At 53.3% G+C, this 22,866-nt stretch overlaps 2 protein-coding genes across 6 annotated transcripts; both read left to right on the top strand.

Moving 5' to 3' along the window:
- Window positions 1-1,458: 1,458 nt before the first annotated feature.
- Window positions 1,459-16,317, top strand: KIFC1 (kinesin family member C1). Of its 2 annotated transcripts, none has more exons than XM_006050324.4 (11): window positions 1,459-1,621; window positions 8,674-8,811; window positions 8,900-8,993; window positions 9,513-9,566; window positions 9,682-9,732; window positions 9,917-10,314; window positions 10,978-11,757; window positions 12,778-13,068; window positions 13,165-13,238; window positions 13,353-13,428; window positions 16,110-16,317. In XM_006050324.4, the coding sequence occupies exons 1-11, from the start codon at window positions 1,610-1,612 to the stop codon at window positions 16,152-16,154; spliced, it is 2,013 nt and encodes a 670-aa protein (XP_006050386.4). In that variant the 5' UTR covers window positions 1,459-1,609; the 3' UTR covers window positions 16,155-16,317. The 2 variants fall into 2 exon arrangements, with proteins under 2 accessions (XP_006050386.4, XP_044787277.2); XM_044931342.2 differs by having other exon boundaries at window positions 8,671-8,811.
- Window positions 16,318-16,953: 636 nt separating this feature from the next.
- On the top strand, window positions 16,954-22,785 carry PHF1 (PHD finger protein 1). 4 transcript variants are annotated; one of them, XM_025271712.3, is made up of 15 exons: window positions 16,958-17,561; window positions 18,297-18,472; window positions 18,558-18,639; window positions 18,738-18,833; window positions 19,609-19,709; window positions 19,804-19,952; window positions 20,107-20,202; window positions 20,381-20,449; window positions 20,605-20,728; window positions 20,835-20,902; window positions 21,065-21,169; window positions 21,278-21,467; window positions 21,549-21,643; window positions 21,918-21,995; window positions 22,150-22,785. In XM_025271712.3, exons 2-15 carry the CDS (start codon window positions 18,314-18,316, stop codon window positions 22,436-22,438), a joined length of 1,701 nt encoding a protein of 566 aa, XP_025127497.1. In that variant the 5' UTR covers window positions 16,958-17,561; window positions 18,297-18,313; the 3' UTR covers window positions 22,439-22,785. The 4 variants fall into 4 exon arrangements, with proteins under 4 accessions (XP_025127504.1, XP_025127497.1, XP_025127498.1 ...); XM_025271711.3 differs by having other exon boundaries at window positions 16,966-17,561; window positions 21,915-21,995; XM_025271719.3 differs by lacking the exon at window positions 21,278-21,467 and having other exon boundaries at window positions 16,954-17,561; window positions 22,150-22,276.
- The last annotated feature ends 81 nt before the right edge of the window (window positions 22,786-22,866 follow it).

Genomic DNA, 22,866 nt, shown 5'->3' with positions numbered 1-22,866 from the left:
TAAGACAAAACCCTTAAGAATCCGCTTTCAGTCTAATAAATAAAATCCCTGCCCTGCCTACCCCCAGGATTGGTTGATGACTAGGGGGTGGTAGAAACACTCTGCAAATTATTCACAGGTCAGGGGTTGTTGCTGTTACTAAGAATATTAGAAGTATTGTGAGATAACCGATATACCTTGCATTTTGAAGCTAGTGGAATCTAGATTCAATCACACTTCCGATCAGCAGTGTGGTTCCTTACTTGTGCACTTGTTAACTTAACCTTTCTGAACCTGTCTCCTTTTTCTGGTTTGCGGATAAGAAATGGAAAGCACTTGACATATATTACTGCTACTGCTAAGTCACTTCAGTCGTGTCCGACTCTGTGCAACCCCATAGACGGCAGCCCACCAGGCTCCCCCGTCCATGGGATTCTCCAGGCAAGAACACTGGAGCGGGTTGCCATTTCCTTCTCCAATGCATGAAAGTGAAAAGTGAAAGTGAAGTCGCTAAGTCGTGTCCGACCCTCAGCGACCCTATGGACTGCAGCCTACCAGGCTCCTCCGTCCATGGGATTTTCCAGGCAGGAGTACTGGAGTGGGGTGCCACTGCTTTCTCCTGACACATATTAAGATCCCAGTAAATTGAGCGATTTATCTGAAAAGCATTAAAATATTCCATAAACGGAAGCAGTAAATCCTCCGTGGGTTCTAGCCTCGGAAGCACTCAAGTCAGTTCTCCAGCACCAGTAACAGCGCCCAGGTACACAGAGGAGGTAAGGCGTAAAGGGTGACCGCAGAGAAAAATCCTCCTTCTCTGTACCTCGAATCCCCACCGTCGAGCTTCCATGCAGCGGCCAGCAGTACTCAAGGTCCTGAAATGTGGTGAGAAACGCCAAAGAGACGGGGGAAATGAGCAGAATCATTCACTCTGACAACAGCAAGCGGGATCCAGCTTCGGGGATCAGTTCTCAGCGGCGCGGGGACTTCGCGCAACAGCCGCAACCCCACCGGTCCAGTTTTTGGCTCGCGAACGCGTTGCCTACTGCCGCCGCCGTTAGGAGGCGCTAGTCCGGCCCCGCGGCCCGCACAGGTACTTCTGCGCAGGCGCGCCTCCTCTGAGCCGGCGTCCCCGCCCCCACACGAGTTACACTCGGCCGGCGCGTTCCCGGCCATTTCTGACGCTGCGAGCGGCGGCCGGGAGCCGAGCGGAAGCGCCGCGCGCCTCCCGCTGAAGGAGGGGTGGGGTGAGGAAAGAAGAAGTGGTGCCGGAAGTGGGGCTCAGTCTCCTGCCGCGGCGGGAGGGGGGAGCAGGAAGGAGGCGGTGGCGGCCAGGCAGGAGGCGGTGGCGGCCAGGCGGGGTGTGGCCTTGGGAGGCGGCGGGCGCTGCGATTGGCCCTGGGTTGTGGCGACGGCGACGATTGGCCCCTGCGGGCCGAGCGAGGTGAGCCCCGGTGGCGGCCGTTGAAATTCAAAAGTGGCGGGTGTGGCAGCGCAGGGGCCGGCAACGCAGGGACCCGGAGCGCGCGTACCCTGTGTCGCGAGCGCGCGAGAGAACGCGGGTCCCCAGAGCCCCGGCTCGGTGTCCTCTTCACCGCGCTTGCCCGGCGTGCGTGGCCCCGAGCCGGACATGGAGCCGCAGGTGAGTGGCGGGCGGCGCGGGGACGACAGCCGGCTGCCGCACCCCTCAGCGCTGACCGGCCGGAGGCCTCGGTCCGGCCTGCGGGGCCCAGATCCGCTCCGTGGGAGGGATGCGGAGTGGAGAGCGGAGAAGGCAGGCAGCGGCCCCGGAGGGCAGGGGCACGTCGGCTTGCCTTCTTGCAGCTTCAGGGAGCCCCCTCACCCTTCCTCACTTTGATGTATCCAGGATTTCCCGTTTCGAATCCTCAGGCTTGTCTGAACACGTTCCCTCCCGTTCATTCAGTGTGAGTTCCGAGATGGCCCTGGGGAAACGGTGACTGAAGCCGAATCCTTGCTAATGCCTTTTGGTGTCCTTTCTCTCCTTTTTGCAGCCGCTTGGGGGCATCGGAAGGGAAGAGGGATGGAGTACTACTCTGAACTGAGGACTTTGCATTATTTCTCCTTCCCCAGGTTTTGCAGAGATCTCTGCTCAGTGGGACTGGTTAACTTAATGTCTTCTCTCATCAGTACCCTGCGGCACCCCGGGACCTCCTGCAGCCTCTTCCCTCCTGCGGAGAGAAGTGTGTTTGTGACAGTGAGAGTGGGTTGACGTCTGGTGCCAGAAAAGGGCTCCTGCCAGAATCCTCTGTTTACTAGTGTTTGGCATTCAGATTTACCCAAAGTCAAGTTGCTACAAAGAGATAGTTTTTGTATCCTGCCAGCCAGACAGTGGAGCAGTGTGTTGTGACAATGAAAAAGAATAGAAGCCTTCTCATATTTATTCATCACATATTTACCAGGCACCTAACGATGTGCTTGGGAGGCAGCAGAGATCCCTGTCGTCATGGAGCTGCCATTCTTTGGGGAGACAGACAATATATCATAAGTAAATCGTCTAATGCTGTTAAGGTTTTAAGGGCTATCCAGAAAAGGAAAAGTTTGAGCAGATTAGGAGGGGAAGAGGGGAGGCTAGCTGGCAAGTCTTAGTAAGCTGGGTGGTCTTAGTAAGCTCCCAATGCAGAAGGTGAGAGGTGAATCAAGACTTGGAGGAAGTGAGGGAAACAGGCAAGGGGTTATTAAGATCATTCCAGGCAGAGGGAATCCCCTAGAGCAAAGTCCCTAGAGTTGTATAGCAAAGCCGGATTGAAATGAGCAAGAGGGAATGTTGTGGTAAGGGAAGTCAGATAACAGACTTCTTGCACAGGCCACTGTGAAGACTTTGGTTTTTTTCTCTGAGTGAGGTGGTGAATCACTGGATGGTTTTAAGCAAAGAGAGACAAGATCTGTCTTACATTTTAAGAGGACCATTCTAGCAGCTGCATTGAGATTAGCCTGTAAAGGAGCAAGGATAGAAACAAGGAGAGCTGTTAGGAATGGGGCGGGTTTTCTCAGCTTTCAACATTATTGACATTGTATTGGGGGTGGAGGGCTGTCCTATTCATTGGCTGATTAGCAGCATTCCTGGCTTCTACCCATTAGGTGGCAGTTGCAACCCCCACCTAACCATGCCAGTCAAAGTGTCCCCAGACACTGTCACACATCTCCTGGGGATGAGGTCATCCCTAGCTGAGAACCAGTGGAGGGTGATAATCCAGGTGAGAGATGATGGCGATTTGAGTCATGGGAGTGGCAGGGGAAGTGGTAACAAGTGGTCCGATTCTGGATCTATTTGGATGATAGAGTTGGCCACATTTGCTGACATTGGACTTTGTGGTATATAAGAGAATGAGAGGACTTTAGATGTATTAGCTTGAGCAGCTGAAAGAGGGAGTTATATCAACAGATGGAGGAAGCTGCAAGGTTGAAAGGATTAGATGTCAGGCAGTCAGAGTTTGGCGTGTTTACTAGGATTTCAAATGGTGACATTGAGAAGGCAGTATGACTTCAGAGTCAGTCTGGGCTGGAGGTGTAAAGTCAAAGTAAGTTTGGGAGGTGGCAGCATATGAGTGTGCAAAGCCATAGGAGTGGCCTAGAATATAGAGATTAGAAAGACCACTGTTAAAATTTGGGGAGATGAAGAGGATCTACCAGAGAGGTAGGAAAACCAGGAGAGGATGGTCTCCCAGGAGCTAAGTGAACTTAGTAAGAGGGAGTGATCAACACAGGGTGACTTGTGGCCTTGAGAGCAGTTTTGGTGGAATGGTGGGATTGAAATCCTGATAGGGTTTAGGAGAGAAAAACTCTTTTTGGTTGGAAGCAGTAACAGCGTGTGTTGTATACTGACTGGAAGGATCCGGGAGAAAGGGGAAGTGATGGTGCAGAGAAGGAAGGATTGCCTGGGTGCTCTTCTTGAGTGGGTGAGGGGCGGGAGCAGATGTGCACATGGATAAGTTAGCAGTAGGGTGCCCATCTCCGAACCTGGGAAGTGGTATAGGAGGGGTCAATGAAAATCTGCTTTTATGTTATGGAAGGAGCTTATGTGGAAAGTTGGGAGTTGTCCTGTCCAGCTTTATAGATGGGAGAAAATTAAATACTGTGCTCTTTGGAGTTGTCCTGAGTAAACAAACCTTTGAACACATTTTCTGAACCCACACAAATTCCAAGGAGATAGGTCTTTCGGTGATCCACTATATTAGCGTAGGGAGAACAATGGGCACGGCTGATTAAGAAATTGAATGTTTGACTTTGAAATACTGAAAAGAAAAATTTAATTTTAATATTACATTTAATTAAAAATTAAAATCATTATTCTTTGTGCAGAATTCTGCAAGTGGCAGGAAAAAGAGAATGCAACCTCTTGTTTTTCATTTTTATTTGTATATGAGCCAGTAGTTTGAATCCCTGCTGGTAGACGGGCTTCCCTCGTAGCTCAGTTGGTAAGAATCCACCTGCATTGCAGGAGACCCTGATTCGATTCCTGGGTCAGGAAGATCCACTGGAGAAGGGATAGGCTACCCACTCCAGTATGCTTGGGCTTCTGTTGTGGCTCAGCTGGTAAAGAATCCGCCTGCAATGCGGGAGACCTGGGTTAGATCCCTGGGTTGGGAAGATCCCCTGGAGAAGGGAAAGGCTACCCACTCAAGTATTCTGGCCTAGAGAATTCCACGGACTATATAGTCCACGGGGTCACAGAGAATTGGACACGACTGAGCCACTTTCACTTTCACTGCTGGTGGCCATCTAATTTCATTCCTTTAAAACTATTGAGTCCTACCGTATAGCAGACATTGTGCTAGACACTCTGGTTCTGTAGCTGTAAACAGAGCAGACATATTCTTGTGATGCTCACAGTCTAATGTAAGGAAAGATAATAAACCAGTAAACTTCAAACAAAAACAAAAAAACAGGATATCAGATTGTTTCAGAGTTTTCTCTGTGAGCATGCCTGAACCTCTTTGTATCACAAGTAGTTCAGCCTCACTTCCCTGAAGTTAAACTTAGCATTTCTTAAAAATTAGCCTTCACGTACTCTCAGATCTCTTTGTGTTACTTCTCACAACTGCATGTGAATCAACAATATTTAAAAACGAGAAGTTTTACTGAAAAACAAACACAGCTTTTCCTCCTGTGATCTTGGGAAGCAGGGCAGGCTTCCTGGAGTCGGCCAGTCTTGGTCTCCTTCATTGCCTGCCCTCTGCTCCCCGGCCCCATGCTACCTCTGCTTAGCCCTCAGACTCTTAGAATATCCCCTCTCTACTGAGTTCTGGGGAAGTAAGCTCTAATGCCCTAAGGCATCTTTGTATCTAATGAATTAACTTTTCTCTTGAGCTGTTAGAATGGTGAGAGCTGTTTACATTCTTGGGAGAATTGAGAAGACAGTTCATTTTCTTTCTTTCTTTCTTTTTTCAATATAAATACATTTATTTATTTGGCAAATTGAAAGTGAAAGTGAAGTTGCTCAGTCGTGTCCGACTCTTTGCGACCCCATGGACTGTAGCCCACCAGGTTCCTCTGTCCATGGGATTTCCAGGCAAGAATACTGGAGTGGGGACAGTTCATTTTCTGTAGAGCTTTCTCTTGTACCCCAGTTTGGAAAGGCTGCCCTGGAAAGTAAGCTATGGGCAGGCAGGGACTTTACATTCGTTACTCTTGCCCCAGAGCCTAGAACAGCATCTGGTCCAGAGCATCGTTCAACAAACCTAGTAGGACAGACCCATGGTGAATGAATGGATGAGGGAAAGATGCCATCCCTCTGCTGTGATAACCCTCATCTTCTATTTCCATTCATTCTTTGCACTGGACATGGTTTGCTTTAAAAAAAAAAAAAAAAAAAACTTTAAAAATATGCCTTAGTTTATCTTTTTTTGTATAATTGTATTTATTTATTTTTGGCCATGCTGGGTCTTTGTTGCTGCTCGGGTTTTTCTCGAGTGGTGTGTGGGAGCCACTCTCTAGTTGCTGTGTGGGCTCTCATTGTGGTGGCTTCTCTTGTGGAGCTCGGGCTCTAGACTGCAGGCTCAATAGCTGCCAGACCAGGGTGTGTGTCCCGCACACTGCCAGGTGGGCTCTTCGCTACTGAGCCACCAGGGAAGCCCCTAAACCTTTTTAATGTTTTTATTCTTTGGCTGCACTGTGCAGTATGCAGCATCATAGTTCCCTGACCAGGGATCGAACCTGAGCCCCCTGCAGTGGAAGCACTGGACCACCAGGGAAGTCCACAGTTCACTTTTTCAGTACAAATTGAATCATACTGTTCTCCTGACTAAAAATGTCAGAGTCCTCTTGGTTTCAGTAGACCCCAGACTCCATGCTGGCATCCCAGCTGCCGCATCTTTCCCTCCTGCCTCTACCCTCCTCTCCCCACTTTCTCTGCACATCCCTGTGTTCGCTGAAAAGAATAATCTGTCGTTCTTTGCACATCCCTCTCCTTGCTTTCTGCCTGGAATGCTCCTCCTTGGCCCAAGCCCATCAAGCCAACTCTTTCTCATCCTCAAGGCTCAGCCTAAAAATACTTTGTAGGATTGTGTCTAACGCTCTCTCCCCATCTAAACTGGATGCCCACTCCCTCCTTCGGGGTCCTTTTCTGATAGCACTTAGTAAGATTTAATCATCTATTTATATTTTACTTGCCTACCTTCCTGTGGCCATCCTGAGGACAGGGACCACTGTTACTCCAGAATCCAGATCATTTCCTGGCATGTAATAGGCATTTTAATATCAATAAGCTCAGATATGCAGATGACACCACCTTTATGGCAGAAAGTGAAGAGGAACTAAAAATTGATGAAAGTGAGAGTGAAAAAGTTGGCTTAAAGCTCAACATTCAGAAAACGAAGATCATGGCATCTGGTCCCATCACTTCATGGGAAATAGATGGGGAAACAGTGGAAACAGTGTCAGACTTTAATTTTGGGGGCTCCAAAATCACTGCAGATGGTGACTGCAGCCATGAAATTAAAAGACGCTTACTCCTTGGAAAAAAAGTTAAGACCAACCTAGATAGCATATTGAAAAGCAGAGACATTACTTTGCCAACAAAGGTCCATCTAGTCAAGGCTGTGGTTTCTCCAGTGGTCATGTATGGATTTGAGAGTTGGACTGTGAAGAAGGCTGAGCGCTGAAGAATTGATGCTTTTGAACTGTGGTGTTGGAGAAGACTCTTGAAGAGTCCCTTGGACTGCAAGGAGATCCAACCAGTCCATTCTAAAGGAGATCACCCCTGGGTGTTCTTTGGAAGGAATGATGCTAAAGCTGAAACTCCAGTACTTTGGCCACCTCATGCAAAGAGTTGACTCATTGGAAAAGACTCTGATGCTGGGAGGGATTGGGGGCAGGAGGAGAAGGGGACGGCAGAGGATAGATGGCTGGATGGCATCACTGACTCGATGGATGTGAGTCTGGGTGAACTCCGGGAGTTGGTGATGGACAGGGAGGCCTGGCGTGCTGTGATTCATGGGGTCTCAGAGTTGGACACGACTGAACGACTGAACTGAACTGAACTGAATAGGTATTTTGTAAATATTGAATGAATGAAGTAAACTGAAGGGCAGAGAGAAACTGGCCTTGGAATTAATAGTTATCCATAGTGAAAATCAGAAATTGATCTATCCGTGGTTCTTTCCTGAGGGGATAGGAGAAGGGTGACTACGTGTCCCAGTTTGCATAGGAGTGACCTGGATTTAGCATTGAGAGTCCTGTGTCCCAAGAAACCCCTCAGTCCTTGGCAAACCAGGATGGTTGGTCTCCCAAGGCAGGAGTAAGTAGAGGTTGGGCGCAATCCCCAGACCCTGAGCTGGGCTGCTCAGAGGAGAGGCTCTTCCTTTCCCTTACCCCCACTGCATCCCTGTCCTTGGTGCTCTCCAAACTGGTCATGCTGCTACTTTCTTATCTTCCCCTTGCCAGTCAGCCTACTTCCACTCATTATTATTATTTATAACAACCTCTTTTGTATATTTTTTCACATGCCTGATCAGAAACTGTATCTGACTCTCCATGCATGCAGGGCCCAAACCTAAGCTCCTTAGCGTGGCATCAGTGCCCTATGAGACGGTGTGGTCCAGTGGTTAAAAACACAGCCTCCAGAACCAGACTGTCTGGCTTCTAACCCCAGCTCTGCCTTTTATTCATCGATGACCTTAGACCAGCTCTTTTACTTCCCAGAGCTTTCCTTCCCTCATCTGCAAGATGGGGCTAATAATAGCATCTCCTGGGTGGGCTGCTGTGAGGTTTAAGTCAGTTGATACAGATAAAACGTTTGAAACTGTTCCTAATAAATGTTACCTACTCCTCCCACCCAGCCTCAGCCTGGTCTCTTTTCTAAGTCACTCCCTTGTTTATGATTCTCAGCTCTCACTAAAAGAGTTTATCGGTTTCTTAGCCATGCCATGTGCAGGCTGAGTTTTTGCCTTCCAAAAGGAGGGTTCCTTCACTGCTTGTTTAGGTCCTCCCCTTAAAGTTAGCTGAAGTCCAGCATGTGTCTGTCTGTCCTGTCCCTTAGGGACTGTGTCATGTCCCACCTCCCTCCATGGTTTTTGGCTGGCACCTCATCTGAGAGCCCCAGCGTGTGGCCCCAGGGGTACTGAGTTAATGCTTGTTGGAGATGATGTTGACAGTCAGGCTCAGGGGCCATAAAGGGGAACTCCTGGGACATTGGGCCTCAGGGTGTGGTCTGAAGGGCCTCTCTCTTCCCAGCAGAGGTCCCCGTTGTTGGAAGTGAAGGGGAACATAGAGCTGAAGAGACCCCTGGCCAAGGCTGCTTCCCGGCTGCCTCTCTCGGGACGCAGGCTGAAGAGGGGGCCCGACCAGATGGAGGAGGCCTTGGAGCCGGAGAAGGTGAGCTGGGTTTGGAGATCCATGGACGTGCGTGTGAAACCATCACGGATGGAGCTGTGGACCCCACCCGACCCTTGTCTTTCCCCAGAAAAGAACACGAGGCCTGGGCACCAGAGTGACCACGACCCACCCCAGAGCAGCAGCCCTCAGCTCCGGGCCGCAGGCACAAGGCCAGACCGCAGGTGGGCTCCAGGGCCGGAGAGAGCCAGCCCACAGCTCTCTTGAGCTCACGTCTGTCTGTGTCTTTTCTGTCAATCGTAGCTGATTTTGAATAGGTAACACGCTTCACGGGTTTCAAAGTCCCAAAGGCACAGGAGTTCTTGTGCAGTGAGAGCCTCCCTCCTGCCTCTGTTCCCCAGCCAGCCAGCCCCCTCCCTGGGGGCAGCTGCAAGTCCTGCCAGGGGTGCTCTGTGGGTCTGCAAGCAAATATGGGCATGCTCCCCAGTGTGTTTTACACACATTCTAACATACTTCACACGTCGTTCGCCACCCCCCGCCCTGCTCTTTTCGCTTGTCTTGGTCCAGCTTGTTTCTTGGCATGTTGGTCCTAGGAAGGATATCTTTAGGAGTTGGTCAGATTTAGAGGAAGAGGAAGGTTATCTTATTTATAATCTTCTTAAAAAGCAACTCCTCTGTCTTTGGATGCACTCCCATCTCTGCAAGTCATGACTCTGCTTTTCCTCTCCCCTGTCTCCCAACAGTGCCCAAAGCTCCCAGGAAGCCAGCACCCCGATGTTCCACGGCTGTTGCCCCAGGTAATAATAGTGTGTGAGAGCCAGGGCTGAGAAGGGGTTGGGGGTGAAGGGAGGCGGGTAGAGGTGGAGGGACCCTGGTGTTATCACCCCTGATGCCACCTTCCTGGTTCTCTAGTGCTGAAGACTCAGAAGCCAGGTCCTGTTGTTCCCGTCCAGAAGCCTGGAAGTAGGTGACAAATAAGATCTTGGGTGAGAGGCTGGGCTGGGGAGAGGAGGTGGTGAGTGCCCAGAAAAGTCCTTTTGGTCCTTTCCCTGCCTGATGGAGGAGGTGTGGAGGCCTAAGGCGAGGAGGGGGGAGGGAGACAGAACTGGGGCTGCCCTGACCTTTGTCTTCTCTGTGCCCATCTTAGCGACAGCCGCGCCTCCCATGGTGGGAGGGAAGAAACCCAAACGTCCGGCCTGGGACTTAAAGGGGCAGTTATGTGACCTCAACGCAGAGCTGAAATGCTACCGTGAGAGGAAGCAGGTGCTGGACCAGGAGAACCAACAGCTGCGGGGCCAGCTCCAGGAGGCCCAGCAACAGGCCTTGGCCCTGGGGGCAGAGCGCAAGACCCTGGAAGAGGAGTTGACCAGGGTGCGGGCCCAGGCTGAGCAGGGCCAGCGGGAGCTGGGGAACCTGAGTGCCCGCGTCCTGGAGCTGGAAGAGCGGCTGGGCACGCAGGAGGGCTTAGTGCAAGAGCTCCAGAAGGAACAGCTGAGATTGCAGGAGGAGCGCAGGGGACTGGCTGCCCGGCTGGGAGAGCAGGAGGTGAGGGCTGGCTTCTCCTCTAATGCCACCCTTCTCTCTAGGTGGCCCAGAAGTCGTTTGGGGCTTTGAAGTCCTGAGCACCTCTGTCTGGCAGCACCATCCCCCACCCTGCTCCCTGCTCTCCCCTGCTCTGCGCACTTCTGACTGTCTTGCTTCCCGCCCCACTTCATCCCATTCTGTTTCCATAACCCACCCCTCTCCCATCTGCGTCTCCTCTACTTCTCCACCTCTTTTCTTTCTGTCCGTCTTCACTGATAAAGGTCCCCATGCATTCTCTCTCCTGCTTGTCATCCATTTGGCTCCTTGGTGAGCACCAGCTAGAATGAGTTACTTGCAGTCTGTCAAATGACTTGATCCTCAATTCAGGGCGTTTGGCGTGTGCACATCCCTTTTTGTGGAATATTCTCTCTGCACCCCATCCTTTCTTGGTTTACTCCCACGCTTTGGGGTGTCAGCCTAGATATCCTCTTCCTTGTGCCCTTTCTGGTGCTCCATGTACTCCTTACTCTAATACTACGATTTATATTCACTTATCTCTTCTTTACCAGACTCTGAAGTCCTTGGGGTCAGGGGCCAGCCTACCTCCCACCCCCAGTCCCATCATGAAACTTCTTACTCTTGGTTGCCGCGTCTCACCATCCATGTCTGTTCTGTTCTGGACAGCGGAGGCTGCAGACCTCAGAAGCTTCTCTGTCGGACAGCCAGGAAGAGGTGGCATCTCTGCGCCAGGAGGCTGCAGCCCGGGAGGCTGTACTGGCTGAGCGGGAAGACCGTCTCCACGGGCTCGAGATGGAGCGCCGGCGGTTACACAACCAGCTGCAGGAACTCAAAGGCAACATCCGTGTGTTCTGCCGGGTCCGCCCCGTCCTTCCAGGGGAGTCCACCCCATCCCCTGGCTTCCTTCAGTTTCCCTCTGGCCCCTGTGGACCCTCTGACCCTCCAACCCGCCTCAGCCTCTCGCGGTCTGACGAGCGGCGTGGGACCCTGAGTGGGGCGCCAGCTGGCCCTACCCGCCATGACTTCTCCTTTGACCGGGTGTTCCCACCAGGGAGTGGACAAGATGAAGTGTTTGAGGAGATTTCCATGCTTGTCCAGTCAGCCCTGGATGGCTATCCAGTGTGCATCTTTGCTTATGGCCAGACAGGCAGTGGCAAGACCTTCACCATGGAGGGTGGGCCTGGGGGAGACCCCCAGATGGAGGGGCTGATCCCTCGTGCCCTGCGACACCTCTTTTCTGTGGCCCAGGAGCTAAGTGGCCAGGGCTGGACCTACAGCTTTGTGGCAAGTTACGTAGAGATCTACAATGAGACTGTCCGAGACCTGCTGGCCACTGGGACCCGGAAGGGCCAGGGGGGTGAGTGTGAGATTCGCCGGGCAGGGCCAGGCAGCGAGGAGCTCACTGTCACCAACGCGCGCTATGTTCCGGTCTCCTGTGAGAGGGAGGTAAGCGCTGAGGGCCACTAGGCCTGGACATGGGGTTGGAGGGCTGGGGCGCAGGCAGAGCGACGCAGGACGCAGGTAGGGGAGCAGGCCAGGATGAGGAAAGGCGAGTGGCGACGATAGATGGGACGTTTGGCTTTGGCTGGCGGGCTGTGAGGTGCATCCACCTTCACAGAACCAAGGCGTGGAGAGCAGTGGCGCACCTCATAAGGCGGGTGACCCTGGGCCCCACACGGTGAGCTCGGTCTCATCTCCGCCCACACTGCTTGTTCAGTTCACGACACCCCTGCTGGCCTCTGGACTTTTCCTCAGCCTGCTCATCACACCCTTGAATCAGGGCTTTGTACCTCCTCTCCATTGCCTGACATGGTCGTACGTTCCTTTCCCAGCAGGGCTGAATTGCTCCCTCACCACCTTAAAGATTTTAAGGTGTTGAGGCCATCCCTGACCATCTTTTTTTTTTTTAACTTTTGGCTGCACTGCATGACTTATGGGATCTCAGTTCCCCAACCAGGGATTGAACCTGTGCCCTGGCAGTGAAAGCTCTGAGTCCTAACCACCGGATGGTCAGGAAATTATTGCTGGTTATCCTTTGTAAAATTGAAACCCTCACCATCACACACTGCTTTTCTATTTTTAATTCCTTGATACTCTCAGATACACTGTGTATTTTAATTATTTAGTCTTTCGCTGGCTACAAAAAAAGCACCAAGAAGGCAGGTGCTGGGTCTTGCTTATTGCCATATCTGACCTGTGGGTTCCCAAGTGGTTCAGTGGGTAAAGAATCTGCCTGCAGTGCAGAAGATATAGAATACGGGGGTTTGATCTCTGGGCTGGGAAGATCCCATGGAGGAGGGCACGGCAACCCACTCCAATGTTCTTGCCTGGAGAATCCCATGGACAGAGGAGCCTGGCAGGCTACAGTCCACAGGTTGCAAAGGGTTGGACTAGACTGAAGCGACCATGCATGCCTGACCTGGCTATGTGCTCACCACTGCCTGACTGCACCTCTTGCTGCCCCAGGTGGAGGCCCTGCTCCATCTAGCCCGCCAGAACCGGGCTGTGGCCCGCACAGCCCAGAATGAGCGCTCGTCGCGTAGTCACAGCGTGTTCCAGCTGCAGATCTCTGGGGAGCACGCTAGCCGAGGCCTGCAGTGTGCGGCCCCCCTCAGCCTGGTGGACTTGGCCGGGAGTGAGCGGCTAGACCCCGGCTTAGCACTCGGCCCTGGGGAGCGGGAACGTCTTCGGGAAACACAGGCCATTAACAGCAGCCTGTCCACGCTGGGGCTGGTCATCATGGCCTTGAGCAACAAGGTAGGAATGGGGGTGGGGGCAGGTGGGCCCTGGGAAGCAGCTGAGGCTGGCTGTCCCCAGCCCTGTCCTAATTGCCTGTCCCTTTCTACCCTGTAGGAGTCCCATGTGCCTTACCGGAACAGCAAGCTCACCTACCTGCTGCAGAACTCTCTGGGTGGCAGTGCCAAGATGTGAGCAGAAGGGGTGGTCTGGGAGCCACTGTGTCAGGGTCAGGGTGGGGGCAGCGACGTAGTGGAGACCTGGACACTGATTCTGGGTTTTGCCCCCCTCTCCTCTGTCCATAGGCTCATGTTTGTGAACATTTCTCCCCTAGAAGAGAACGTCTCCGAGTCCCTCAACTCCCTACGCTTCGCCTCCAAGGTGCGGTCACTAGCAGCCCCATCCCCATCAGGCTTCCTGCTGACTGTAGGCTTCTGCACCCTGGTCCTTGGGGCCAGCGGCACGTGCATCCTGAAAGGATGTACATTTGCCAGGCATTTAATTATTGACTTCTGGCGGGGGTGAATTAAGTTTTTAAAACTAGGTGGTTGAAAGGTCAAACCTACGTAGAAAGCTGTATACAAGTGAGCTTTAGCCTCTGCCCTGCCCACCGCGTTCTCCCCCATCCTAGTAGTTGTTCTCATCCTTTATCCTTTTACTTCTCTCAGTGTTTCTTTTTGCAAATACAAGCAATATGCATGGGATTCCCTCTTTCTTACAGAAGACATCTCTTCCCCTCTCTCTCATGTATTATATATTGTCCTGCCTTTTTTTTTGTTTTTGATTAACAAGACAACCTTAAGGACGGGGCGGTGGCCAGGGAGAGTGGGGGAAAAGAAGAAAATCAGACAGCCCCAGGATGATTCCCCACCAGCACACAGAGATCATCCCATTATTTTTACATTTCTAGGACTCCACTGTGTGGATGCACCAAAGTTTATCCACCAGTTCCCTCTACTGGACACTTGGATTCTTTCCACCCTTTTACTAGTACAAACAAGGCTATATTGACTAACCTTGTACATATCATTCTATATTTGCTTGGTTACATCTAACTATCCAGAGAGAGATTGTTTGAAATGGGATTCCTGGATCAAAGACATACAGGTTTTTCAGGCTATTCCAAATACACAGCGTGAATTCAGGCTCCAGTCCCCACAAGGGTCAGCTGTGTTCAGGGTATGAATTCTCTAAGAAACTTAAGCTCCCTCCACAAGAGTTAAGTCAGGAAGTTTCTTTATAGACTACCTTGGAGAGTAATGTATTCCTCTGATAATTCATTTTCCTGAGGATATAGCCTTGAGATACTTTCTGGCTTTGCTCAGGGCCTCAGATTGCAGATGTTCTTCTGCACTCTTGCTGCCGTGGAAGTAATCGACCACCTTAGCGCCCTGCCATGGTCTTCTGCTTTAATCAGGATTTCCCTTGCTACCTTACAAGTTCAGTTAAAGTTCTACCAACATCATTAATACCCAAAAACATGAACTCTTTGATATCCTCTAATACTCAGTTTATATTAAATTTTCCCTGATTGTCTCAAATGCCTTTTATACATTAGGATTTGTTCCATTCAGGATCAAAGCAAGGACCACCCTTTTTCGTTGAAATGGTCTTGAGAGTTTCTTTTAATCTGTAATAATCTCACCCCCACATTTATTTGTTGAAGTGCGGTGATTTGTCCTGTAGAACATATCATATTCTATATTTTGGCTGGTTGCTTCCTCTTTCCTCCACAATTTTTGTTTTCTTGTAATTAGGTTTGGAGGCTTGATTTGAATCAGATTCAAATTTCTTGGCAAGAAAATGGCATGATACATTTTATTGCATCATATCAGGAAGCACCTAGTATTGAGTTGTTCCATTTTTTCCCCCTCCTGCTAGTTGTTTCACCTTTAATGATATAAAAATTGATCATTGCACTTGGATATTGTCAGCCCAATCTATCCATTTAGAAACTCCCTTCAACTTTCTCCCCTAATGATTTTATCAGCGATGCTATCTAGATCTATTGTTTGTTGTTTAGTCACTAAGTCATGTCCAACTCTGTAGTCCACCCGGCTCCTCTGTCCATGGGATTTTCCAGACAAGAATATTGAAGTGGGTTGCCATGTCCTTCTCAGGGCATCTTCCCGATTCAGTGATCAATCCCACCTCTCCTGCATTGGCAGGCAGTTCTTTGCCACTGAGCCACCGTGGGAGCCCTAGATCTATTATTCAGTTCAGTCGCTCAGTCGTATCCGACTCTTCGACCCCATGAATTGCAGCACGCCAGGCCTCCCTGTCCATCACCAACTCCCGGAGTTCACTCAAACTCACGTCCATCATTAGGGAGTTTTTAAATGGTGATTTTCTAATTTTCTCAGCTGTTCTACGTTTATTAATCACAATTCTTGAGCTCTCCCCCTTGTCATCTATTTGTTTATTCTGAAATTCAGTCCATATAGGTAAGATGGGATAAATGCTATATTCTTCATCAATTTTCACTATTATAAGTTGGTATCCTGGCAACTTCCAAAGGTGACCAGTGAGTTTTTATCCAGGAGGTAACATCTTACCTGTACTTTTGATATATATCGTTTGAAGTCATTATTCTTTCTGATGCCAAATTGCCCGCCTTTGGCCAGTGGAAGCTCCAACTTGGCTCCTGTGCCCTTTAGACAAGTTCCCAGTAGTCCTTTCTCCAGATTCATCTTGTACATTTCCTGCCCTAGACTGAAGAGCATTAATTTTCTAAGGAACTTTGGGTCCTATGTTTATGTTGACGTGTTATCTAGCTTATTGAGCACTAGTCATGGGAGGGCTTTAGGGGTGTCTAGGAGAAGTGCCTCTCTCTGCTCCTGTGAGGGGCTTCTGTCCCTTCTCTGGCCTTTCCTCCTCTTCCAGATCTAGTGTGCCCAGTGGGCACGGGAGAACTGGGACCAGCCTGAACCTGCTTTCAGAGCCCTTATTTCAGGACTCTGAGGACAGCCCTAACACTGAGGGTTCAGAGGTGATTTTGGGAAAACTGTTCTTTTGGTTGCTGAAAATTTTTTATCCTGTTTGTCTAAATCCCCTGCCCGCAGGTGAACCAGTGTGTTATTGGCACTGCCCAGGCCAACAAGAAATGAAGATGGATCTAGATTGTGTGTGTGTATGTGTGAGACACACGGCGGGGTGGGAGTGGGTGGGTGTGCTTTATTGGGAGTGGGCGCTGATACCTGGGCCTATCAAATAAAGAAGAGAATTTTTTGTTGTTTTTAAATAAAGGTTTTATTAGCGGTTGTCCAATAAGGGGGATATTTGTCATATCCATGAAGATGGGAGCTGTGGCTCTTCCATTCTGCCAGACGTCTGTTTCACGGGGACAGGGCTTCAGCTTTTCTAACGGGTCACTCCAGAGTCAGGGTAGCCCCCTGCCCCGCTCCCGTCCCTACCCACGTCTGGGGGGTGTGCGCACCAAAGGTCCAGTCACTAGTTCCGCTTCCTCCGCCACAGGCCACCCTCGCCCGGGGCAGGAACTCGGTGAGTGCGAGAAGGTGGGAGCCCGAGTCCGGGGTGGGGCCGGCGCGCCCGCCCACAAGCTGCGGGCTCTCTCCTCCCGCTCTTTCTCTTCCTTCCCTTTCGAACCGCCGGGGCTAGCTCCGCCTGCAGCCATTGGCTGGCTCTCGGCGGCGTCACCGCCTCGGTCCGAGCTCTCCTAGTCGGTGCACCCGCCTTGGCCGCGCGGGGCGGGGCGCATGGGCTAACTCCCTCGCGCCAACCGCCGAGGGCCGCCGCCCCGTCAGAGGAGGGCTGGGTCTTCCCAGGTGCCGCGCGCGCGGGAGGGGTCGCGCGTGCGCAGAGGCGCGGCGACAGTGGGCGGGGGTTGGGGCAACTAGCTCCGGGGAGGGCGGGGCCGGGGCAAAGGCGGGAGGGGGCGGGGCCCGCGGGGCGGGGGCCATGGGACGGGTGAATGGAGGGCGGGGTCGTGAACTACAGCGCGGGGCGGGGCCCGGAGTGACCCTGCGGGGCCGGGGGCAGTTAACGGATGTGGCGCGGGGCGGCGGCCCGGCTGGCGGCCTAGCGGGGGATTCCCTCCTGCCCCTAGGGCAGGCCTCCCTCCGGAGGAAGGGGCTGCGGGGATTCCCTCTCCCGCCGGGTCCGAGAGCCCGCCCGCCCCATCCGCGGAGACGCTCCCCCTTGCTCCGCGCCCTCCAGGCCCGCTGGCGGTGAGGGAGGTGGGGTGAGGAGGTGCCCGCCCCCGCGGCTCCTCCTTCCCCCCGGCCCTCCCCTCCCTCCCCCCTCCCCCCGAGCCGGTTTGTCCCTCCCCTCCCCTCCCCTCCTTCCCCCCGCCGCCTCCTCCTGCCGCTGCCGCTGCTTTGGCTGCTGCGTCATACGCCCCAGAGCCGCCGGGACGGAGGGGCTGGGCCTGGGGACCCCCCGGTCTCTGCCTGCACGCCCCCCCGACGCCCAACCGTGCCCTCCCCGCGCGGGGGTTTCACCTCAGTCTCCCACGTCTGCCTCTGCCCGGCTCCCGGCGGCCCCAGCTGTCACTGGTAAGGAGGCGGCGGGAGGCGCCCGTGGGGGGGGCAGGGAGCCGGGGGTCGGCGCGCAGGGCGCGGGCGGGAGAGCCGCGCCACCCGGGCGGCGGGTCGGGCTAGGCCGACTCAAGTCCCCTCTCGGACTCGCGGTCCTGGGGAGAAGAGACCCGGACTGGGACACGCCCCCCTCCCGGGGCACTCAGGGAAGTTATCTAACCCGGGGGCAGGGAGCCCCGAATTTGAGGGTGACCTGACATAACCTAACACCAAGATGATTGTTCTGAATGAGACACGGGGGCCCAGGAGGCAACCTTTTCCACTCGAAAACATCTCCAGAAAAAGCTCCCGAAACATCTCTGGGAAACAGCACCCCAATTGTAATCCCTCTGTAAACAGCGGTAGAAGGTGACAGCAGAAACTGAGGGGCAACCTTTGCCTTTGCAACCATCGTTTCTGCTAAAATCTCAAGGCCGGGATACAACGTCCCAGGGGAGCTCTGGCAGCTGGGAAACTAGAGAATTAGGTTGGTGGGGTTGGGGGACGGTGGGGAGAAAAGAACCAGTGGTGACTGTTGGGAGAGCTGGAGTCAGGAAGGCCGGAAGGGGTGCCCAGGGGTTTCCTACCCAGGTGTCTCAGGGAAATGGAGGTTGGGCACACCTGCTCAAGTCTTTGACAGAAAAACAGGCAAAGAAAATGGGGGCTAGTTCCTCAATATTCGTAACTTTCTCCTACCGTCTCACCTCTAACTAGGCCCCCCCCAGGATGCAATGGCACAGCCCCCCCGGCTGAGCCGCTCTGGTGCCCCCCCACTTTGGGACCCAGCTTCCCCTGCTCCCACCTCAGGCCCCCGGCCTCGACTTTGGGAGGGTCAAGATGTGCTGGCCAGATGGACAGATGGGCTGCTATACTTGGGGACCATCAAAAAGGTAAGACCTCTGACCTCTGTCACCTTTTCTCATTCCCCTTATCTAGTCTGATTCCTGTTCCATCTTCTCTGCTCACCCATTCCAGGTGGACAGTGCTCGGGAGGTGTGTCTGGTTCAGTTTGAGGATGATTCCCAATTTCTGGTTCTATGGAAAGACATTAGCCCTGGTGAGAAGCCTCAGATTGGATCCAGTGGAAAACAAGCCTGGCATGGGGGACAGAAAGGGGCTGGAGACCAGGCCCTCTGACACTCTGTTCTCTCACAGCGGCGCTCCCTGGGGAGGAACTCCTCTGCTGTGTATGTCGCTCTGAGACTGTGGTCCCTGGGAACCGGCTGGTCAGCTGTGAGAAGTGTCGCCATGGTGGGTGAGAGGGCAGGACACCTGAAAGGCCTAGCTTGCTCTAGGTCTGCCAGGGTGCCTCTGACCCTTCCCTCCAGCACTGGTCCTGATACTGTCTGTCCTGGTCTGAGTCCCCAAGCTATTGCTCTGGCCAGTCTCCACAAGCCTGTAACCTCACTCCTTTCCAGCACAGGGAGAGGCGGCCTTGGGATAGGATGTATGAGCTCTGCGGGCAGAGGGTGTGAATGAGCAAAAGTCTCTCAGTTGTGTCTGACTCTTTGTGACCTCATGAACCGTACAGTACATGGAATTCTCCAGGCCAGAATACTAGAATGGGTACTCTTTCCCTTTTCCAGGGAATCTTCCCCACCGAGGGATCAAACCCAGGTTCCCCACATTGCGGGCGGAATCTTTACTAGCTGAGCCACAAGGGAAGCCCAAGAATACTGGAGTGGGTAGCCTATCCCTTCTCCAGGGGAACTTCCTGACCCAGGAATCGAACCGGGGTCTCCTGCATTGCAGGTGTTCTTTACCAACTGAGCTATCAAGGAAGCCCCAAATGCAGGCAGAGGGTAGTTCCAGTACGGCTTTTTGTAACCATTTGACCTTGGGCAGGTCCCTAAACTTCTAAGAATCACAGCTGCCTCACCTGCTTTTAAAATAAAGGTAATACGCCCACCCAGCAGGACTATGGTCAAGAACAAAATGAGATGGGGTAAGACTTTTGTCCCAATACCTAGCGCACACAGGTATGCAATGCAATAAGTGGTCTACTGTCAATATTCTCATTATTCAGCTTATCACCAGGACTGCCACGTTCCAAGGGCCCCAGCCCCTGGAGAGGGAGAGGGCGCATCCTGGGTCTGCCGCCAGTGCGTTTTTGCCATCGCCACCAAGGTAAGGGCCCCTACCTGTGGGACCTCCCACCCCCAGCCTCTCCTGAACCCTTCCTTCCCCCACCCCTGAGGCCACCTGTCTGTTCCACCTGCAGAGGGGGGGTGCGCTGAAGAAGGGCCCCTATGCCCGGGCCATGCTGGGCATGAAGCTGTCCCTGCCGTATGGACTGAAGGGGTTGGACTGGGACGCTGGGCATCTGAGCAACCGGCAGCAGAGCTACTGTTACTGTGGCGGCCCTGGGGAGTGAGTCGTGAGGGCGGGCTAGGGAGCAAGCGAAGCGGGTGGGGACAGGAGACTGGCAGGGCGGCGGGCCGCTGAGGGGCGGGAAAGTGGTGAGCAGGCTTTGGGGCAGTTAAGGAGGGCGCGTCTGGGGGTCACTGGTCCCGTTTCCCTTCAGGTGGAACCTGAAGATGCTGCAGTGCCGGAGCTGCCTGCAGTGGTTCCACGAGGCCTGCACCCAGTGTCTGAGCAAGCCCCTCCTTTACGGGGACAGGTGAGCCTGGGCAGACCCTCCAGGAGCTCTGCCCCCCACCCCAGACCAGGTGTCTTCCTGACCTCTGAAGCCTTGCTTACCGGTCAGCTCCATCCTTGCTCGGAACACCCCTCCCTCCCCCGTGGGCAGGTGTAGTTTCCTGTAAAAGGTGTATTCTCTTCCTCTTGCCTACGTCCAGGTTCTATGAGTTTGAGTGCTGTGTGTGTCGGGGGGGCCCTGAGAAGGTCCGGAGGCTACAGCTTCGCTGGTGAGCTGGATATGGGGCACGACCTCAGCATCACTCCTCTTTCCGTACCCCTAGTTTTTCACTTTACAGGCCCCAGCCCCCTACCTGGGGGACACCCCTGCCTGCCCCCTGTCTTGTAATGCTTCTACCACCTTGACAAGTCAGTGTTTCTCCAGGGTGGATGTGGCACATCTTGTCCTGTACCACCTCAGTGTTTGCTGTAAGAAAAAATACTTTGATTTTGACCGTGAGATCCTCCCCTTCACCTCTGAGAATTGGGACAGTTTGCTCCTTGGAGAGGTAAGGGGTGGTGAACCTCTGGGGGTCAGGGTGGGCCAGGGAGATGTGGAAAAATGGGGGAGGGAATCACTGCTCTCCTGACCCCATTTCCTATCCCCTCCCCCAGCTCTCAGAAACCCCCAAGGGAGAACGGTCTTCCAAGCTCCTCTCTGCTCTCAACAGCCACAAGGACCGGTGAGTCGGAGGGAGGCTCAGGAGGAGATGGAGATGTGGAGACGCAGCCTGAGAGGGAGGGGCTGCAGCCCACCTGGAAGATGCCCTCTGAGAAGGACTGACAGCATAGGAGGGTCCCTTTTCTTCAGCACTGACCCTGTATCATTTCTCTCCTCATCCCAGTTTCATTTCAGGGAGGGAGATTAAGAAGAGGAAATGCTTGTTTGGTCTCCATGCTCGGATCCCTCCCCCTGTGGAGCCCCCTCCTGGAGACGGACCCCCTACCAGGTCACTGGTCCAGGGGGGATGGGGAAGTTCTCAGGGTGTATGTATGGAAACAGGGAGGTCTTTGGGGTGTCCGGGAGGGGGCTGGGGGGATAAGGAGGCCTCTTACAGCTTCCCTTCAGGGCAGGGCCCTGGGGGAGGGGTCTCACGTCCCCTGGGGAAGCGCCGGAGGCCGGAGCCAGAGCCCCTGAGGAGGAGGCAGAAGGGGAAAATGGAGGAGCTGGGGCCGCCCTCAGCAGTGCGCAGCCAGCCCGAGCCCCAGGAGCAGAGGGAGCGGGCTCGTCTGCAAAGGGCACTGCAGGTAAAGGGGCGGGGCACCCGTGGGCAGATGGTGGTGTGGGAAGGAATCAAGGATGATCTCTCAGTCCTTTGCTCCTTCTAGGCCTCAGTGTCTCCACCACCCTCCAGCCCTAACCAGAGTTACCAGGGCAGCAGCGGCTACAACTTCCGGCCCACAGATGCCCGCTGTCTGCCCAGGTCAGTGCGCCTCCTCCCTCCAACCAGACACACTCCCTTGGAACCTCTTTTCCAGTTGCCTACAAGCTTCTGGATTTCCTCACCCAAAATTCTTTTCCTTCTCCCCTTTGGCTGCCCACTTCTTTACCTAGAGACTTCGAGAACCAGTGTCTGCTCCCCAGTATTCTAGAGCCAGTTTCCTTGAGGATAGTGTTTGCGCTCTGCCCTTCCCAGGGGGAGAGGGTCCTATTCCCCTGCTTTGGGTCCTGACTTTCTTCCTTCCCAACCCCAGCAGTCCCATCCGGATGTTCGCTTCCTTCCACCCCTCTGCCAGCACCGCAGGGACCTCTGGGGATGGTGAACCCCCAGACAGGTGAGATTTTACTCCTTTACCTGTGATATCTCTGTACTCTTAACTTCCTTGGTCTCTTAAACATTTTTGTTGTTGTTCCTCTGATCCCCACACGGCCTCCATTTCTGGTCAGTCTTTATCTCCATCTGGACTGACAGTTGCTTTCTCTACCTAGGTCACCCCTGGAACTTCACATTGGTTTCCCCACAGACCTCCCTAAAAGTGCCCCCCACTCGATGACTGCCTCATCTTCCTCAGTCCCAGCCCCCTCCCCAGGCGTTCCCAGACGCTCAGCACCCCCTTCTCCCCTGTGCCGTAGTTTGTCTCCTGGGGCTGGGGGTGGAGTCCGAGGTGGGGTCGGCTACCTGTCCCGTGGGGATCCCGTCCGGGTCCTTGCTCGGAGAGTGCGGCCTGATGGCTCAGTGCAGTACCTGGTTGAGTGGGGAGGTGGGGGCATCTTCTGAACAGCCTGCCTCTGCCCAACTGCCCATTGACACACACCGGCACTTTCATACCCTGACCTCTGACCTCACCTACAGCTGGGATGTACCTGGGGCACTAGGAGGGGTATGTCCCCCTACTGTCCAGGCTGGAATCCAGGTTGGGGGTTGGGGAAGAGGCTCACTCTCCTCTACTCCCTTCACGGTTCCTGACCCTTCCCCCCAACCATTCCCTCATTTCCTTTGATGTTATTTTGTTACAGCTTTTTAAATATTTTTTAAAATTATTTAACCCCTGGGGACGGAGACTGAGGAGGGGAGGAGAACAGATCCTGGGCTCTGTATCATTGAAATAAAGATAAATAAACAAACTTAGCAGCCCTGAGTCATTCCAAAAAACGAGAAGAAAGGGACTAGAAGCACTTCTGATCTTCCCAACCAAATGCACTTTT

The sequence above is a fragment of the Bubalus bubalis genome, chromosome 2 (assembly GCF_019923935.1).
Source record: "Bubalus bubalis isolate 160015118507 breed Murrah chromosome 2, NDDB_SH_1, whole genome shotgun sequence".
NCBI lineage: Eukaryota > Metazoa > Chordata > Mammalia > Artiodactyla > Bovidae > Bubalus > Bubalus bubalis.
The sequence above is the reverse complement of the archived record's forward strand: the minus strand, read 5'-3'. Positions and strand labels throughout refer to the sequence as shown.

What these genes read in the sequence shown, in the direction of transcription:
- KIFC1 (XM_044931342.2), top strand. An exon ending in TCCCGTCCAGAAGCCTGGAA is followed by an intron (nt 9,733 to 9,916) that starts GTAGGTGACAAA and finishes TGCCCATCTTAG; the next exon opens with CGACAGCCGCGCCTCCCATG. An exon ending in CGGTCTCCTGTGAGAGGGAG is followed by an intron (nt 11,758 to 12,777) that starts GTAAGCGCTGAG and finishes TTGCTGCCCCAG; the next exon opens with GTGGAGGCCCTGCTCCATCT.
- PHF1 (XM_025271711.3), top strand. Translation starts at nt 18,314, where the DNA reads ATGGCACAGCCCCCCCGGCTGAGCCGCTCTGGTGCCCCCCCACTTTGG. An exon ending in TACTGTGGCGGCCCTGGGGA is followed by an intron (nt 19,953 to 20,106) that starts GTGAGTCGTGAG and finishes GTTTCCCTTCAG; the next exon opens with GTGGAACCTGAAGATGCTGC. An exon ending in CCCCTCCTTTACGGGGACAG is followed by an intron (nt 20,203 to 20,380) that starts GTGAGCCTGGGC and finishes GCCTACGTCCAG; the next exon opens with GTTCTATGAGTTTGAGTGCT.